General features: G+C 43.4%; 2 protein-coding genes across 2 annotated transcripts; one reads left to right on the forward strand and one right to left on the reverse strand.

The window, feature by feature from the left end:
- The first annotated feature begins 511 nt into the window (after positions 1–511).
- On the forward strand, positions 512–4,089 carry LOC135729484 (uncharacterized). Its single transcript, XM_065247178.1, has 5 exons — positions 512–745; positions 1,395–1,525; positions 2,061–2,268; positions 2,426–2,640; positions 2,922–4,089. The coding sequence occupies exons 1-5, from the start codon at positions 721–723 to the stop codon at positions 2,958–2,960; spliced, it is 618 nt and encodes a 205-aa protein (XP_065103250.1). The 5' UTR covers positions 512–720; the 3' UTR covers positions 2,961–4,089.
- A 2,991-nt stretch (positions 4,090–7,080) lies between these two features.
- mc3r (melanocortin 3 receptor) lies at positions 7,081–9,167 on the reverse strand. The gene has a single exon (XM_065247177.2). The coding sequence runs from the start codon at positions 8,858–8,860 to the stop codon at positions 7,877–7,879; it is 984 nt and encodes a 327-aa protein (XP_065103249.1). The 5' UTR covers positions 8,861–9,167; the 3' UTR covers positions 7,081–7,876.
- Between the last annotated feature and the right edge of the window lie 10,770 nt (positions 9,168–19,937).

Below are 19,937 nucleotides of genomic sequence, written 5' to 3' on the forward strand. Positions count from 1 at the left end.
TCAACCAGTGCTAAGCAGCAGCAGGAACAATGACGTGCCTGTCATGAATCATTTAAAATTCTTAATAATCCCATGTGTGCTGTTGGCTTGTTCTGTTCTTATATTTCTTGTTAACTTAAAAATGATGAACAGAGCAAAAAATAGATCTAATATTAAAGAAAAACTTGTGGTAACTGAAGAAACATTTGTGCAAAATTGTGCAAACATCTAGGATCATTAACCTAAAAAAATCACTTATATCCTGTAAACACTGTACTTTGTTAAGGTTTGTTGTGTATTATATTTAGTTTTTTTTTACTTCTATTTTCTAGAATTTAAAAAAAAAATAATCTGTAAACAAATGTACCAATAAAACTTTGTATTGTCAAAGTGTGTTCACTTTGGCTAGAGAGTCGGGCTTGTAAACCAGTGGGTTTCGACTATGGTGCCCTTGAGCAATACATCTTTATTTGCTCCCTGGGCACTGCTGCCCACTGCTCTGGATGTGTGTGTGTGTGTGTGTTCATAATTGCTGTGTGTGTTTACTATACTTTTCTGGGATGCATGGGTTAAATGTAGAGGTTACATTTCGAGTATGCGTTTCATACTTGACAAGCTTGTCACTCTCACTTTTTTCACTTCATTGTACTTTCCAACATCCTACCAAACCCACACAAAGAGAAAATACCTTTGAATTGTGATAAGCAGTCAACGTCAGAAGAAAGCATTTCACAAGTTCTGATGATGATACGTTTGATAGTGTGGGGTGAGTAAATGTCATTTGAAGTACGTTGTTTTGTCTTATACTAAAAAATCTCTTTAATATTTTTCTTGATCTTTTATGTTTTTAGTATAAAGTCATATTAAACGTTGTAAGAAAACCTTTAAGCACAAGATTCAACAATATTTATGACTGAAATTCAAGAAAACATTGTTTTGTAGAAAAGAAAGTAATAGCAAAAATTTAACAAATCACAACATCAGTATTAACAACCAAGCGAAGGTGGTGTAGTCCATCAGGCTCTTTGCTGTAGTAAAGCAGCTGTTCGCCACTACTTTAGATTTAAATTTATGTTATTTACTGTCAACAGTTTGTTCAAAGTTCAATGAACATTAAACATTAACAAGTCTTTGTCTTTACAGAATAAAACAATAAAATAACAGCCTCATGCTAAGCATGGGAACCAAAAAATCCCCCCAACCTTTTCAGTTTTTATTCCTTCAGATTTTGATTTTATTCTGTAAAGATACATACTTTTTATTGTTTTATGTTCATTTAACTTTAAACAAACTTGCCAGTAAATAAAACACATTTAAATCTACAGTAAGTTATTGGCAAACAGCTGCCAGTAATACAGTAATTTCTACAGAACAGTATATTGAGTGTGTTTTTAGTTTTATTGTACATTTTTTAGCGTTTGCCCTTACCGTAGTAGCTGGCAAAGAGGTACCCACATTGGTCACGGCAGCCTGTAGAGATGATATCATTTTACCATGCGATGCCCTTCAAATGGGTCAAAACTACACCTCTGTTACTTGGTACAAGGTAAGACGGCAAGATTTATTGAACACACAGTATCTCATATGTTCATATATCTGACATCGTTGTCAAAAAACTTTAATATTTAAGATTGTTTGTACTACTTTCTCTGCACTCTGTTTAAACTGTGGCTGTGGCTAAAGCAGGAAATATGCTTACACACAAACATTTCCTTTTCATCACAATCATTTTTTTCAAATTGTAAATGTGCATACAGTGACACAGATTTGTAGCCAGATAATTTAGTTTATAAAAAGTTGTCAGTTATGGAAAGATGAATCTCAACCTATTAGGACTTTCTCAACCTAAATTTGATACATATATACATGTTTCAAAACATACATGCTTAGACATGCATGTCAAACTAAGCAAATGGAAATTAAAAGGTGAGCAGTGTTTTACTGTGATCAAGTTTTAACGACATTTTGTATCCACTTGATTATCCATGTTTGAAGCTATATTTAAACACGTTTTACATCATGAACAAACAAAAATGTGCAATGTCAAATTTAAATTTTTGCTCTCTTTTCTTTTTTTAAAGGTCTATACAAACCAAATTGTAATCCTCGTTTCCGAAAAAAATGTATTTTCCCAAACTGATAAAGGAAACGGTTCTGTGTCCCTGGGTAACAATGCATCTTTGATCTTGTGGAAGGCTGCTCCTACAAATGCTGGAATGTATGAGTGTTATCTTAGAGCAAAAGCTGGACACAATTCTGGTCGCTCTCACATTGAATTGAATATCTCAGGTATTATACAATAATGCTTGGTTTGGTTTAGTATTTGGTTTGAATACATATACATGCAGTGAGTTTCCTTGGGTTTTGTGTGCATAATTTACTAAAGCCTACTTGTTTCAAGGTCATTTTGGCTCAGATTAATGCAGTTATGTGTTTGTCTTTTCAGATTGCGTGGCAACTCCAGCTTCACCTATCTTTAATTTGTCCAACCATTTCATTAATGGCACTAATTTATTCTTCACTAATTATATGAATACCACTAATTCATTAATGAATAGCAGCCAACGGACCCCTGGAGATGGCAATGAAGAGCTTTATGTAATTTTGGCTTTCTTAGGACTAGCACTGAGTAAACTACTGCTCAGTGCATTATGCATTAAAGTAAGTATCTTCTTCTACAGTGTTTTGCTAATAAACTTAATCAAACCATGTTTTTTTGTTTGTTTTTGTTAAGCAACTTTTTGTTTTCTTTAGAAAAGTGACAAACTAGTACCACTGTGTTATAAGACAATAGCAAGTTGAAAATGTGTTTTTTTACATCTGTCTGCCTATCTATCTATCTATCTATCTATCTATCTATCTATCTATCTATCTATCTATCTATCTATCTATCTATCTATCTATCTATCTATCTATCTATCTATCTATCTATCTATTTTCAGGTATCCGAGGAGCTCAAAGCACTTAGGAGAAGACAATGAGGACACAGATAAGACAAACTATTATTTATCATCATTTCATCTGTTTACAGTGTTTGTGAACCACACACTCAAAAGGCAGTGTATGGGTTTACAGTAGTTATTTAATAAATAATGTGTGAAATTGCTTGTAATCATAATGTGTAACCGGACTGATTTGTTATGCTGCTGTACTCTAATAACTTTACACACACTTCATGTAATGACTTATTTGTAAAATATGGTAAAACTGTAAAAAAACCTTTTCATACTGTATTTGTCTTCTTGTGATATTTAAAAAAATTATATGAACTGAATAGTTTTATAGCAGTATAATTACAATTTATATATTGTGTAAAATAATCTGTACTGTGTTTGCGTCTGCACTAAGAAATAATGTCTTGTGCGTCTTGGCAAATTCTAAGATCCTAGACATTTTTAAGAGCAATAAAAGGCAATTAAGTTGTTGGCCAACAGATGGCAGTAAATTAAAGGGTATCCCTTCAATTCACTGGATACATGACCTTAACATCAAAAGATTTATTAGCTCCCTCTTGTGTTCATTGCAGTAACAAACGATAAGCACTGAAATCCGTGTGTCTGAGTGCAGTCCTTCTGAGTCTGTAACCAATGCAGTAACAATGGTATGCACAACTTCTGATGATAAGAATGTTACATTTTTACAAAGTTATAAAGAAGATCTAAAGTATTTTTTATTTCCTATTTGTCACATTCATTGTAAGGTTATGTGTCATGCGAGGAGACAGTCTGAGGTCACGTTGCAAGTGTTTTCTCCTTTATGCATGCCTTGTATTCGCTGCATGGAACTTAGGAAAATAATGATTCATTGATCATTCATCTGCAGTCTCCGATGTTGACTTCTGCATCCTGTTGAGAAGTTCTGAGAGCACAGTCATTCTGCCAGCCCTCATGTATTCAGTAATGCTGCTGATGTGTGTACAAACCTAATGATTTTCCCCCTGCTATGCAATGTTTGTCTGTCTGGGTGTACTGAGGGATTAAAGCCATATCAATGCAAAACATAGTCATGACTATATTTAACACATTATTAAATCCTGTGGTTTTCAGTCTTGCATTTATTTAGGGTTTTATACCAACGTTTAAATGGCCAATAATATACATACAAGACTTTAAGATATGAATAAATTTTAAGCCCCCCCCCCCCCCCCAAAAAAAAAACTTCTACATTCAAATTCCATAAATTGACATTCACATTTAACCCCTTATTTTAGGTATGTTATCTATAACGGCAAGATCAGGGGTTAGTTTGAAATGTGAACATATGCTGGTAAAATATATTTCCTGAATACACTAAAAGCTGTTTTCAAAAGTAAATGGTTTTCTATCATATCTTATAGGATCTTTAGGGTTTAATGCAAAAGATGCTTATACCCCATTTGCCGTGAAATGTTCTCTGCTGCAAAGTAGGTCAGTCTAAAGTGAAAAGTGTGACATGCTTATCATGTATGCAACGCTTACTAGAAATGTGACCTCTGCATTTAACCAGTGAGTAGTGAACACACACATCAGTGAGTAGTGAACACACACACACACACAAGGTTTAAGGGCACAAGAGTCGCATCCTGCCAGCCATGATACTTGAACCGGCAACCTGACATGTACATTCCTGTCTATTGATTTAAAAAAAAAAAACACTAATAAAACTATTCTATTTTATTTTATTTGTTTAGTCAGTATAATTACATTTCTATGCTCATATTGGATCACAACACATAATTACTAATTTTCTTTGCTTTTGCAGTGTTGCTCTTTCTGTAATGGGATCATGGAGGCCACACCACCCTTGTTCCAACCCAGTGTTTACTCTGCTTATCACTCAAATATTTCACAAGATCTAGGAATTATACACTAAATGCAGATAGGTAACCATTAACTGACTCTGATCGTCCATTTAGGAACTTTGACCATTTTCGTATACTTTATAGTTTATCTTAGGACAAAGACAAAGCTGGGACTAAAAGTTTAAGTTTAAGTTTAAGTCTTAAATATTTCTTTTTATTTTAATATTTATTTTAAACAAAAGTAGTGGATGTTACAACAAAGGTAAATCATTTCACTAAATGACAAGATTGGTTATCAGTGTTAAACTGATTAGAAAGATAAAAACATGCTCCAACAAAATAAGAGTTTTAATCAGTTTAAGCCACCAATGCATTAAGGCATAAGAAGTACAGCTTGTTTTATTAAAGCCTTTGTAAACAGAATGACATGTGAATAGTTTTTGAAGCACATTGCATTAAAGACAGATATTTTGAAGAGACCTTAAAATAAATAGATAAAAACACACATCAATGTCACAGTTCTGCACTTATTACACATAATACATAGTAATATGTATATAAACACAAACATTATGGTCTCTGCACACGTGTCCGTGTCGCACACACACAAACGTTAAAAAAACAGCTTCTTGATTTATACATTTGTTCTCTGTACATAAATTTGAGAAAATATTTATTATTTTTGTTATTTTCAGATTATTCCTGAAGTCAAATGAAGGAAATAGAGTTGAGTCAGGTGCCAATAGAGCAAAAAGCAGAGCGACAAGATCAATGCTACAAAACAAATCCACTGCAGTATACCAACTATCTTGCATGTTGAATGAAGTAATAGTTGGAACCAAGTACATAAGCATATTTTTTTGGATGCTTATGTATCAAAACTGCATCTGAAATAAAGCTGCATCTGAAATTGTCTACTTTCACACAATATAGCAGGCAAAAAGCAGTAGGTAAGGCAAGTAGTATGTCTGAATTCATAGTATTCAAAAAACAGTATTCAAAGGTACCCAGGTGACCTACTACTTCCGGAAAGAAGACCCCAGAGAGAGGATGCACCCAACGAAGAAGAAGATAGAGTGAGTTCAAAAAACACATCTCTCTGTAACGTCTCTCTCTATCTTCTTCTTCGTTGGGTGCATCCTCTCTCTGGGGTCTCCTGTAATAGAAACTGTAAATCGAATGAACACTTTATAACCTTTTCGGAAGTAGTAGCTCACCTGGGTACTTTTCGACTACTGTTTTTTGAATACTATGAATATTAAAACATGTCAGAAAGTGGTAACGCAGCTCTATTCAAATGGAAATACAAATGGAAAACAGGTTGCAGCAGTCATGGTACAGGTAGCAGCTCTCAGAAAACTCCCAGTCCTCATGCTGTAACTACGAGCTCTAAGAGGATGTGAAAGCTTTTTACACGCTGAAATCTTGTAATTACGACATGGCACAAACACACTTATATTTACATTTTAAAGGACTGTCAGTATACCAGCTGAAAATGCCATTTTTGTGTTCTTTTCCACTTGTAACTTAAACTCTTTTTTCTTTTTTTAAATATATAATTTGTAGAGCACAAAGTTTTCTGTAAAATAAGAAATTTTTTTAACAATTTACCCCAAATTACTTTTAAATTTAGGCATGCCCATTTCCGCAAAAAAATCTATTCATACTGCAGAGAGCAAGTAGTTAATACTGCAAAATACACTCAGTGTTAAAGTCACATCCCTGGCTGTCCAGATTAAAAGAGATCTTCCCAAATTGGACCCATTGTGCGGGCTGTCTTTTTAGTACCTCATGGTTTATTTACATGTTGCTGCTGATTGGTCCGACAGTCTTGACACACCCACCATACAAGAGAAAACATGTCTCAATCTTGTTCACACTGTTTCCAGGAAACATGTGTGAACATTGCACCAATTTGAATTCCGGTAAACCTGAAGTTCATGCAGTCTTTTTAATCAGGCTGTGCCCGAAATCGTCCCCTGAGTGCTTATTCACTCTTCACTACATTTATTCATTAATATACTGCAGTTGGGTGAATAAAAATGAGTGAGTGAAGTCAGACACCGGAGACCTAATAAGAGCTGCAGGCGTCGCAATTTAAGGGTCTTACTAACGACCTCAATGTGTTCCAGTCGATCACACGCCACGAGTGGCAAAACAAAGAGACTTTGTGTTTAGACGGCAACTGCCCAGAGATAACAGTGCCATGAAAAATATCAGATATATCACAAGATTGAGCACTGGTATATGGGCTCAAAATATGGCCGGTCTGGCGAACAGAAGCCCCGCCATCAAGTTATAAATCAATTGATAAAGGGATCTATACAGGTGCTTGCTAACCTGTACGCATGTCAGGTTTAATTGTTGATTGAAAATATGTTGTTGAATGGTAACTGATTTTAGAAATATCAGTCCTTCGCCATTAAAGTAGATAGGACTTCTGCATCTTGCATGACTGAAATAACTGCCCGGAGGTGTTGCAAAGATGGCCGCCTAGTGGCGAACTGATTTTGCTAAGTGGTTGATGTCCTCAGGGCAATATATTGTGTTGACCCAAGGACAACATTTTTCTAAATTAAACCTAAACCCACCCTAAACCCCAACCATAACCAAACCTTAAAATCAGAGGGAGATGATCGGTAAAAAACAATGGTCTAGAAACGGCTAATCCTGGTTGTAAGCTTTAACTTAAAACAAACTGTAAACTTATTTCTGAAATCTGATTGGTTGATGGAAATGTTGTCCCAGGGTCAACATAATGTTGCCATGAGGACATCTACCATTTGGCAAAATCAGGAGAGCCGCGCGGGCTCCCCTAACAGGACTTTAGTGCCATTCCAGAAGTTATTTCCATGTAGGAGCTGGGTTTGGTTTCGTCTTCAATTATATAACCTTGATAGTCATGCACTTCAGTTGACATAGAGTCCACACGGTTTTCCACAAATAATGGTACCTGAGGTTTCCGTATACTCTGTGATGCTATACAAGCTTCAAGATCATGATCATAATAACCCCCATGTTTCAGTTTCTTCATCTAACATCAACAGGTAAACCCTACACAGATTTTTCTAACCATTTTAAATGTCTCAGTTTTGTCTCTTTCTTTCTTCCAGTTTTTCACTTGGACTGACATCCAAAGCAGCAGAGTATCTCCTTAAAAGTCTTCCTCATTTCAAGGCTGCGGCAGGCATAGATAAGAGGGTCAATCACAGAGTTGCACATAATGAGGACCAGGTAAGTGGTGAAGTGGGACATGTAGCACAAACACAGTGGGTGCTGTGGACAGGACACCAGCAGAATAAGATGGAGAAAAAATGGCGCCCAGCAGCACACAAACACGCCAAGCAGGATGGTGATAGTCACCGCTCCTTTCATGCAGCTGTGTTGACGTGGGGCAGGGTTGCCAGCGCCGGCCACTGCAGGGGGCAAGGCGGCAATTCGTTGCACGTGAAGTCTGGCGAGTAAAAACATGTGTACGTAGAGTGTTGCCATGAGAACCAGCATTGCAAAAAACATCGTAATGAGACACACAATCACAGTCTTGCTTTCTGAGTACACTATAAAGACGATCCCACAAACCACACAAACCAGCCAAATCGCAGCTATGGCGACCATTGCCCTTCGTACAGTTACTATGCTGTGGTAGCGTAGGGCGTAGAAGATGGTAACGTAGCGGTCAACCGCAATGGCCAGAAGGTTGCAGATGGATGCCACAAGTGAAATGCAAATCATCGAGTCAAAAACGTTGTCCATCAATCGCACAAAATGATCGCTGGCCACCAAAAGGCGGCTATTTAGTACTGCAATGACAATGGTCTCCAGAGAATTTGATACACTCACCAACATGTCTGCGGCAGCCAGGCTGCACAGGAAAAAGTACATTGGAGAGTGCAGGTTCTTATTTTTTACAACTGCTGAGATGACAAGAATGTTCTCCAGTAGACTCACGATACCCAAGGTGAGAAAAACCTCTGCCTGGATCTGAACCTGCTCACACAGCGCCCCCGATGGAGAATCCGCAGTACTGCCATTGGAAGGCGGCAAAGATGTAGTGTTCGCAGATATCTGCTCTTTAAGGATCTGCAGGTATGAGTCGTTCATCAGGAATGTGAAGTATTGATGAATAAAAACAGAAAAGAGATGGGAGAGGTAAAAAGAGAAAAATGGAAATTTGCTAGAAAGCAACAAAAATAAGTCAGTAAAGAATAATAATGGTAACAAAACAGATTAAGATGGTAGAATTGATTAAAGTAGTAGAGAAGAAGTAGTTGAATAATCAAATGTAGCAGTTTTCCAGATGTTTCCAAAGAAAATCTTCTGCTGTTCTGCCTGATGCTCGTGAAGTGATGCTGTCTGATTCAGAATCTCTGAGCATACTGGCTCGCTCACAGATGCTCACCACGCGTCAGCTTTTGCAGCCTCCCCCTGCTCTTTGCATTTGTTACCTTAGGATTTTAAATGAAGATGCGGCTACATACATGCACAGGTATACAAATCTATTGCATTAAGCTAATTTGCCATTTGATCTAAAGTAAAATATAATTTGTTTATTTAACACTCAAATGCATGGAGATTATACCGTGGACAGAGGTTACTTAGCCATTATTAACCACTCATTGTCACATTCTGTGATGTTACATCTAAACAAAAGCTTGTGTGAGATGGCAACCTGTGTCACTGGAAATATTTGAACAGTCATGCATGCTTTGTATGCCATTCACATAATGGCTTTGAACTGACTTGGTCACCATTTGGGGAATATGTTAGAAATGTCACAAACTGTTTGTCTCTCATAAAATATTTATAAATTAAAAAATTGTTCTTTAAAGTGGTGACACACTAAAATATTTACCATTATATTCTGTTGAAGTGGACTTCCTCTGTGTGCAAATTTGACTCTCTCGAAATACATAATTGAAAATGGCAATATTTATTTTAAGTGCATTAAGTGGATATTTTAAGATTTTAAGTGCAAAATAGAGTTATTAACTAATTTGTAAAAGTGCACTGTGTTGGTTGAGAAAACCGTTGAGGTAAAATTTAAATGTATAAAGGATTCAGATTTGAGTCTTTTTGAAAGACTCAAAAAGCTAAATTCCAAAGATGTGCTAGCTGAGAATTCAGAATGGTTTCACATTTAAGCACTGGTCCATTAGCATTGAGAAATCTTTACTACCACATGATTTAGGCCTATGTAAATATCTCATTAAAAAAAACATTGATTTGCTCGCTCTTGCATTGTTGTGATTTCGCAGTAATCACTTGTGCACCTCATCATTGCTCAGGTTGAAATGAAATGTCCTTGCAGAAATTATTGCCTTGAAGTATTCACTCCCTGCAAGAAAGAAACATACAGTATCTGTTTCTTTATATCACGTAGCAGTATCCAGGGCAACTTGTAAGTGCTTCTTATATACAAGCCTTTAATGGTGTTACTATGACAGGGAAACATAGTACAATTCACAAAATACTGCAGTATAATTTTTATAGGACCACGAAAGGCTTTGAAGTTAATGAAGTGAGTTTGAGAGCTGTCCTTTGCGGGCTTGACTGTGCGTGTGAGAGAGCTGGCTTTTATCAGTGGGTTTGTGAGACAAGACTATTCCCACTGGATATCGATTGATAATTTTCACAGCTCATCTTCCGTTTCAGTGACGTTCTAGATTAGACAGTTTCATGTGATGCCTGGTTTACACTTCAACAGATAATCATTCATCAATAAATCCTATTTCTGCCTTATCGGAAAATACTGTGGAAATAGTTTAGATATATTTATAAGTAAGAGTAATAATGCTGACAAGGTTGATGAGAGGCATGCAAAGGTAAATTGAATAGATAAGCTACACAAACTTAAACATAACACAGTGAATCTATCTTTTAAAATGATAATGAATAATTTTATTTTTTTAAGGTATTTTAATGGTCTGTTGCTACCTCTCCTCTGAACAAACCAATCAAGGACAAACCACATTATAAAACCAGACAGACTCAAAACTTTTGTGGAAACTGATAACTTAAAAACATTTAAGTAGAGTAGTACACTGTATGAATATATAAACTACACTGTAAAAAATATGCAGTGAAAACATCACATACTTTACTGGATAAATTAAGATGAACAATTTCAACTTGAATTTATGTCAACTTCTTAAATCCCAAATTTAAAATAGAAGGTTGAATTGACCTGCAAAACCAAGTTATTTTAACAACTGTGCATTTTTTTACGGTATAAATAACTAACTGAAAGTATTTTAAGGTCCAACAGTACAACAGAGTCAGGGTCAAAGGATTCAGATAATGTTTACACTCAGTGATAATACATTTCACTTATATTTAACTACATTTCACTTATTGGAATAATACCAATATACTGCATACGGAAAAATAATTATAAAATCTTTAATTTGTGCTTTAAAAATACAGAGTAAAGCAAAATAAAACAGAGTGAATATTAAACATAAAGTTAAGGATATTATTAAGTACAGTATAGCACAATATTAATATAAAGTGGGTATTGGAGGACCTATTATAGGGTTAAGGAAAATATACTGTTATTTTTTTATTTCACAGCAGACTGCCAGGATGTACATATACTATGTCATGTTTCCCAACCAAGGGGGCAGGGCCCACAGGGTGGCCTCATCAGATTTTCATAGGGTCTCAAGATGACTTAAGATGGTAAAATATTTGAAGAAACAAGCATTAAAATAAGATGTTTTTTATTTTTCTTGGCCATTTTTGTAGTGAAAATACATCTGTCTAGTCATTTCAAGCTCTATAATTTTATTTGGGAAAAAAATGAGTGAGTGGGAGGCCTTAAAATATTGTTGTGGGCAACTAGGGGGCCTTGAAGTGAAAAAGGTTGGGAACCACTGTACTAAGTTATTTAATATGCTTCACAATATAATAAAATTTTATCTCTGACATTTACAGAGCTGACTGTAACAATGATCTTCCAAAGACGTCATTGTGCCTAAATTAAACACTAAGGTTGGTAGGACTATGTGATTATATATGTGATTCGAAAATTTTATATTAGAACATGACATTTTATGTGTGCAATATTTCTCCTAGGTATATTGTGTTTTTGAACTAGAGCTTTATACGGGTTTTATCAGTGGTGGTCCTAGATGCCGGGGGCCCTAAGCAAACCTTTGTGAGGGCCCCCCTGTCAAAGCATTAATAAAACCCATTCATTGTTTCTATTTAACCCAGTTAGTTGTTAATGTCACAAGCCAGGGGCTGGCTGCTAGTGGTTAAGCCACGCCCCTTCTCAATTCCCACCTCGAGGAGGTCCCCGAAACCAACCCAATGACCAAACAACCACGAGGAACAGGTAAGTATAAAAAAATATTCTTTATTTGTTTAAATATTTAAAAGATACTGGGGATTTGGGGAAAGGGGAATTAAAACTAATGCCCGAATCTGTCCTCCAGGGGGCCACGAGCAAGCGAGTGACAGGGGGGTGGGGGTTGCGTCGGGGAACAGGCTCCCGCCTCTGGTTCCCTCTGCCCGTGGCGCGCTCCTCTTCCTTCCTGGAGGCAGAATAAATCAAATCAGTGTTGGTATAGACTTTTTCTTATCCGTGTACCTGTAGCTAGCTCGAGGCGGTTCACCGCCTATCTCACACAGCTCCTTGCTTGTCGACTCACTCTCCTTCCCTGCTCTCTCTTTCTCCACAGACTACCGCCGGGACACGAGGACACGGTGGATCGACCTCCGAGGGTTCTCTCACCTCTTCACCGACTGCGGCTCTTGGTAAGTATAGATTTCCTTCCTTACCGTTCCTTTAACACTCACACGGGTTCTCTCTACTCCTCCACAGATAACTACTGGGGACACAAAGGCACTGTGAATCGGTTTCCAATGGTTTCTCTCACCTCGTCGCTGACTACAGCTTCTGGTACGTTGGGCTTTCCTGAACGGCTTGATAGCTCAGCGGTCACGCTGACTCTGTCTCTCTCTCTCCACAGAGGACTCTGCGCTGACTACAGCTTTGGGTAGGTATGGCTCTCTCTTCACAGTTCGGTATCTCAGCATTCACGCTGGCTCTTTCTCTCTCTCCACAGATGACTGCTGGGACACAAAGGCACAATGAATCGGTTTTCCAATGGTTCTCTCACCTCTGCGCTGACTACAGCTTTGGGTAGGTATGGCTCTCTCTTCACAGTTCGATATCTCAGCGTTCACGCTGGCTCTTTCTCTCTCTCTCCACAGTTGACTGCTGGGACACAAAGGCACAATGAATCGGTTTCCAATGGTTCCCTCACCTCGGCGCTGACTACAGCTTTGGGTAGGTATGGCTCTCTTCACAGTTCAGTATCTCAGTGCTCACGCTGGCTCTCTCTCTCTCTCTCCACAGATGTCTGCTGACTACCGCTTCGAGGTAGGTATGGCTCTCTGCACAGCTCTCACAACACACTCCTCTTCCCTGTTGATTTGGCAGTTTTAACGGTCATATGTTACTTTAACAGGGTGGCGGACTTACGATAACTGGCTGCGCGATGCGTCAGCTAGACAGTGGTTTCCTATGTGACGCCGGGGGCCAAAACCCTCTCGGCGAGCTCGTTGGTCTACAGAGGGGCGAGAACGTCACGCCAGCACACCGGGTCGAGCGCTGCCCTTTCCTCGAGACCCGTTGGTCAATCGAAAACTGGACCGGGGCGCCCTTTCGTCGAGACCTCGGGGCGGCGGATCTCCTTCGCCTCCAACTCTGTGATGATAAAAGGACACAGGTAAGGTAGCAATATTATAGGTAATACTCACACACCGTCAATAGCACAGTTCTTCACCGCCACTCCTAAACTCAAGTCCGCCGAGCGTTTGGCTGGGAAAATACTTCGAGACGCCACTCCGTGATTTTAAGACTGAAACACACTCACAGCATATTCATGTACAGGTTTTTACTCTAGAACCGTTCTTCCTCTTTGTCGTCTCAAGAACGAGTGACTGGAGGCGGGGGTACGTCAGACAAGACAACAGCAATCTCACTGCAATACACAGCATTACACAGCACCACTTCAAGTGAAAATTTCTACATCCAAGACTCACCCACCACGCTCAGTGCTTACAATAGACGCCCGTCTTCCTTCACCTCACTCTGGACGAAGAATATGGAGATGGTAACGTGGCCTAGTGTTTGTTTTCGTCACTGGAGCTGTTTCAGCACAAAAGACCCTTTGGCTCACCCACCGCGCTGGTTCAGGGGTAGGGCCACCCACTCTCTTTTGAAAACACTCAAAGAGATATACAGGTCAAATACATGCACAACACATCCATAAGGAGACTCCGTTACTTACAGCTGCTGTACTTTCTTCGTTTCTTTCATCCAAGGTCAGTATTCGTTTAATTCTTCTACCTATAAGGTCTTCGGTATCTTCATCAATGTAAGTCTATAATCCAAACGAGAGAGAGAGCAAATACAGCAATCCAAAATAGCGTACCCGGTGAGCCCAACTCAACGCTACGATACACACCACCAACAGGAATAATAAGCACCCCAACTGTGGTTTAAACTGCTCTAAAATACTCTCCTGAGTGTTGCCATCGTCCAATCACCCGGCGCTCCTCTTAATGACTCTCAGCTGTATGTAATTCGGCTGATTACAGCGTTCGCGACGCTACCGGATGTCCGGTGTTTTCTCTTACCGGTCCGGGCGGAAACATCCGGGCGGAACCAAACTTTCCCAATTTTTGGTTCCGCCTAAAAGATCGTCACTCCTGTGACATCCTCCCCCGCCAATGCATTCTAGTCCCTGGAATGCCTCGGCGTTGTCCACTCACCGTATCGGGCAGGGGGGCGTCCTCGGCTCTCCCGTTGGGAGCGTCTCACGGGTGAATCGGATTCGACTGGCTCGGGTACTACCTCTGGTTGCATCTGGGCCGCCGGAGGTTCAACCGGCTCAGGTGCCAACTCAGGCGGTATCTGGGCCACTGGGGGTTCAGCTGGCTCGGGTGCTATCTCTGGCTGTATCTGGGCGGCCGGGGGTAGCGCCGCCACGGGTCGACCTGGTACCACAGCCCATCCTTCCATCCAGGGGGCCGCTGGCACTGGCTCTGTGGGCCCCTCTATCACAGCCTCGGGGTAATTCGGACAGGGGCGAAGCATGTTCCGATGTACTACACGTTCGGGGCCAGGTTTTCCCTCGGGCCGGATGGTGTACACCGGCTGTCCCGGTCTCTGCTGCTTGCAAACCACATACGGGATAGCCTCCCAGCGGTCGCTCAGCTTTCCCTTTCCTTGCCGCCGGTTATCCCTCGCCAGGACCCTCTCACCTGGTAACAGGGGGGCATCTCGAGCAGTCCGATCATACAATCGTTTGTTCCTTTCTCCTGCTGTCTGTATCTTCCTAGAAACTTGTTCGTACGCAAAGTGTAAGCGCTGGTGATGGCGCCCCACCCACTCCGTCACACTCACTTCTTCCCGGTCTGCTGCTACTCCCAGGACCAGGTCAGTGGGCATCCGTACGTGCCTGCCGAACATCAGGTAAGTAGGGGCATACCCCGTCGTGCTATGAACACTGTTGTTATATGCTTGCAAAAGGTTTGGTAAAGCACTCACCCAATCGCTCTGCTGTCGTTGATCTAAGGTCCCCAGTAGCCCCAATAGGGTCTGATTGAACCTCTCACAGCTTCCGTTCCCCTGGGGATGGTACGACGTGGTGTGGGTTTTGGTACATCCATACAACTGGCATAACTCACGGATTACCTTGGATTCAAAATTTGCCCCCTGGTCGGAGTGCAGAAACTCGGGACATCCAAATGTCTGGAACACATTTCGCCATAGAGCTGTGGCGGTGGTGTTGGCTGTCTGATCGAGCGTCGGGACTGCCCAGGCGTATTTGGTAAATAGGTCAGTAATCACCAGAATATTTTGATAACGGTCCTGAGGGCGGCCCAGCGTCAGGAAATCCATTGCCATTATGTGGAGGGGGGCTTTCGCGTGGATGGGTACCATCGGTGCTCGGGCCTCTCGTCTAGATTTAAACAGCATGCACCGGGGGCAAGCTTGAATTAAATTGTGCACAGACGCCTCCAATCCCGGCCAGTAGAAGAATCTACGCAGTAGGGATACGGTCCTCTCCTGTCCTTGGTGTCCCAACTGGTCATGATAGGCTGAGACCAATGCGTTTACCTGGCTGGCAGGCACCACGATCTGGCACACTTCCTCGCCCACTTTCGGATCGCGGGTCTTCCTACAGAGCACCCCCTCCTGTAGCTCCAGCTTCTCCCACTGTCCCAGTAACTTCTTCCCGGTCTCTGTCTGGGCTAGCCTTTCCGCCGACGTGGGCCGTCGGCCCTGCTCTACCCACGTCTTCACCTGACACACGTCCCGGTCCTGGGCCTGCCTCTCTATCCACCGGCGGGGGTCCCACCCCCAATTCCCTGGTGCAGCTTCCTGCTGGCCTCCTGGCGCCTCCACGGCCCCTATCATGTAGCCCTCCTCACGGCTATTCTCCCTTCGATACCCCTGGCGTCTGGGGCTCTTTCCCTCGGGCAGTCTTGAGAGGACGTCCGCGTTCGTATGCTCTCGTCCAGGCCGATACTGCAGCTTGTAATCGAAGTTGGCCAGCTGTGCCACCCATCGCTGTTCCACGGCCCCCAGCTTCGCCGTCTGTAAATGGACTAGAGGGTTGTTATCTGTGATAACTGTTACCTTAGCTCCCCAAAGGTAGTCCTTGAACTTTTCGCTCAGGGCCCACTTCAGGGCCAGCAGTTCCAGCTTGAAGGAGCTGTAATTTGCGTCGTTCCTCTCTGCCGGATGGAGACTCCGGCTCGCATAAGCGATCACCCGCTCTGTTCCTTCTTGCCGTTGGGCCAATACTGCCCCCAATCCCAGGTTGCTCGCGTCTGTATATAAGACAAAAGGTTCAGAAAAATCAGCATACGCCAAGATGGGGGCCTGTAACAACTCCTGCTTCAGCCTCTGAAAAGCCATCTCACAATCATTGTCCCAGTTAATAGAGGGCGACCCACGGCCCCGGCTTCGTCCCGTGCCGACCAGCAACTGGTTAAGGGGCTTGGCAATCTTCGAGAAATCCTTAATAAATCGCCTATAATATCCCACGAACCCCAGAAAGGATCGTACTTGCCTCACAGTCTTAGGCGCGTCCCAATCCTTCACTGCCGAGACTTTCTCGGGGTCCACGGCCACCCCCGCTGCGCTGACCACATGGCCCAGGAACTTCACTTCTCGCCGCAGCAGGTGGCATTTGTCCGGCTGCAGCTTCAGCCCGTACCTTTCCATGGCTCGGAAAACTTCCTCTAGGTGCCGGAGGTGGGAATCGAAATCTGGGGAATACACAATCACATCATCCAGATATACCAATACTGACTCCATCAACTGACCTCCAAGACAACGTTGCATCAAGCGTTGGAAGGTGGCCGGAGCGTTGCAGAGCCCGAAAGGCATCCGGTCCCATTCAAATAGTCCGAACGGGGTCGTGAAGGCGGTCTTCTCCCGGTCGGCCTCGGCTACTTGCACCTGCCAATATCCACTGGCCAGATCTAAGGTGGAGTACCAGGCTGACTGCGTGAGGCTAGCAAGGGAGTCTTCGATTCGTGGTAAGGGGAAGGCGTCTTTCTTGGTTACCAGGTTCAGCTTGCGATAGTCCACACAGAACCTCCAGGCTCCCGTCTTCTTTTGTACGAGCACGATGGGGGCCGCCCAGGGACTGCTACTCTCTCGGACAATGCCCCGGCCCAACATGCCCTGCAGGAGTGTACGTACTTCCGCATACAAGGTAGGTGGGATCGGTCGATATCTCTCCCTACTTGGCCCTGCATCCCCAGTGGGGATGTGGTGTTCCACCACCCTGGTGCACCCGTAGTCCTCATCGTGCCTCGCAAACACATGTTGCCACTTCCGAAGGAGTGCCTGCAGTTTCTGTGTCTGTACCTGTCCCAGGTCGTCCCCTCGCAGTGACTCACCCGCTAGGTGTTTTGGCACACCTCTCTCCTGGTTACTCGCCGGGGCATCCAATTGGGTCAGGGCCACCTCGATCACAGTGGGGCACACCTGACGAAAACTGACGTCCCTCTCTTCCCTCACCTGGTGGGGTGTGACCGTCGTCAGCCGGGCCAGTCGTTGATGCCGGTGTAGCTGTACTGCATAGGGGTGCTCGTTTCGTACCCTTACCGGGATTCTCCCCCGGTGGACCGCCGCTAGTCCCCGTGCTACCTCCACTTGTGGGCAGCCTGTATGTGGCTCTACCAACACCCACTCCTCTGGGCTCGCTTCTCGAAGGGGCACTCTTGCCCATACGATGGCCTCACTCCTAGGGGGAATAGACAAAGCAAAACGACACATTACTCTTCCCACTTTCTCCCGATTTCTACGCACCTGGTTCATTTGGACCCGACGGCAGTCGGCCACTACACGCTCCCACTTGGGTCTCTCGGTGGGTGAAATCCTCGGACCAGGCCTAGCCTGGAATATCTCCTCCCAGCATTCGGAGAGGACATTCATGCCCAATAGGGCTCGGTGGGCACCCAAACACCTATCTTCAACAATGATCACACCTTTTTGGGGGACAACTACCCCATGCACTTCAAGATCCGCCAGGCGATAGCCAATGTAGGGGATTTCTAGGCCGTTAGCGCCCTTCAACGTCAGCCAGGGGGCCTCCGTTCCTTGTGTTCCTTCCTGTCCGAATATCTCCTTGGAGAGGCTTTCTGCGAACATCGTTACCTGTGAGCCCGTGTCTACCAGGCACTGAATCCATTTGCCACACACTTTTACTTCTGCCACCGGGCTATGCCCGATCATCTGCTGCCTAGAGCTGTCCCTTCTTCCCGGGTCTTCTCGAGGGGTCCCGGCCACACGACCCACTGTGGCCGGTCGTCCTAAAAACCCCCTTCAGATGCCCTGCGAGGCCCACACTGACGACTGTAATGCCCGGGCTCACCACAACGATTGCAAATTGGTCGTCCCTGATCATCCCATTCAAAACGGGGTCGATTATAGCGGTTTGGGCATCCCGGCGGCTCTCGGCTCCTCTCCGAGTATACTCGCTCTCGGGGTGCCGGCCTTGGCTCCTCCCGCGCCCTACCTTGGCGCAGCTCTCCCAGAAGAGTTTTGGATAATTCTGACATCTGCTCCCGGACATCCTTCAACAGTTCTACTTTTAGAGCCTGCTTCCAATCCGTGCGCTCTGGTGGTGGTGGCACGCTTTCGTTTACCGCTGCACATACTGGGGTCTCACTCACCTCGACCTCATCGCCCTCCAAGGCTAACGCCTCCTTCCTTAGATCTTCAAATGTGAGGTCGGGGTCTCTGCGGAACTGGACCCTCAAACTCTGTCTCACGGGGCCCTCTTTCATCCCCAGGAGGAATTGGTCGCGCAGCAAAGTCTCGCCATCTCCCAATCCATGATCGCTGCGGGCCTGTAGCCGGGTGAACTGCTCTCGCAGTCTCAGGGCAAAAGCTCTAATGGGTTGTCGGGGGCCTTGTTTACTATTGAAGAATTGGGAACGGAGGACAGCTACGGGGGTGTGGTCACCATATTGCTCGGTAAGGAACTGAAATATAGTTTGGGCACTGGCTCGGACAGCTTCAGGGGCGGCCTGTACTTCTCGCCGCGCTTCTCCCTCTAGGGAGTTTAACACGAACTGGAGCCGCTGGGCTACACTAAGGCTTTGCAGGTCGGCTAAATACTCCAACTGGGCCTTCCATTCCGTTAGTCGTATTCCCGACTCTATTCCTCCATACTTTTGGACCCAAGGGCTGCCCATAAAGACAGGCACCGCACGGGGTTGGGCTGCGGGCCCCGCGTTGTCGGTCATTGGGCTAGTCTGGTTACTCAACTCGAGGTGGGGCCCTGCCGACTACGCCAAAATCTGTCACAAGCCAGGGGCTGGCTGCTAGTGGTTAAGCCACGCCCCTTCTCAATTCCCACCTCGAGGAGGTCCCCGAAACCAACCCAATGACCAAACAACCACGAGGAACAGGCAAGTATAAAAAAATATTCTTTATTTGTTTAAATATTTAAAAGATACTGGGGATTTGGGGAAAGGGGAATTAAAACTAATGCCCGAATCTGTCCTCCAGGGGGCCACGAGCAAGCGAGTGACAGGGGGGTGGGGGTTGCGTCGGGGAACGGGCTCCCGCCTCTGGTTCCCTCTGCCCGTGGCGCGCTCCTCTTCCTTCCTGGAGGCAGAATAAATCAAATCAGTGTTG

Source organism: Paramisgurnus dabryanus, chromosome 11 (assembly GCF_030506205.2).
Source record: "Paramisgurnus dabryanus chromosome 11, PD_genome_1.1, whole genome shotgun sequence".
NCBI lineage: Eukaryota > Metazoa > Chordata > Actinopteri > Cypriniformes > Cobitidae > Paramisgurnus > Paramisgurnus dabryanus.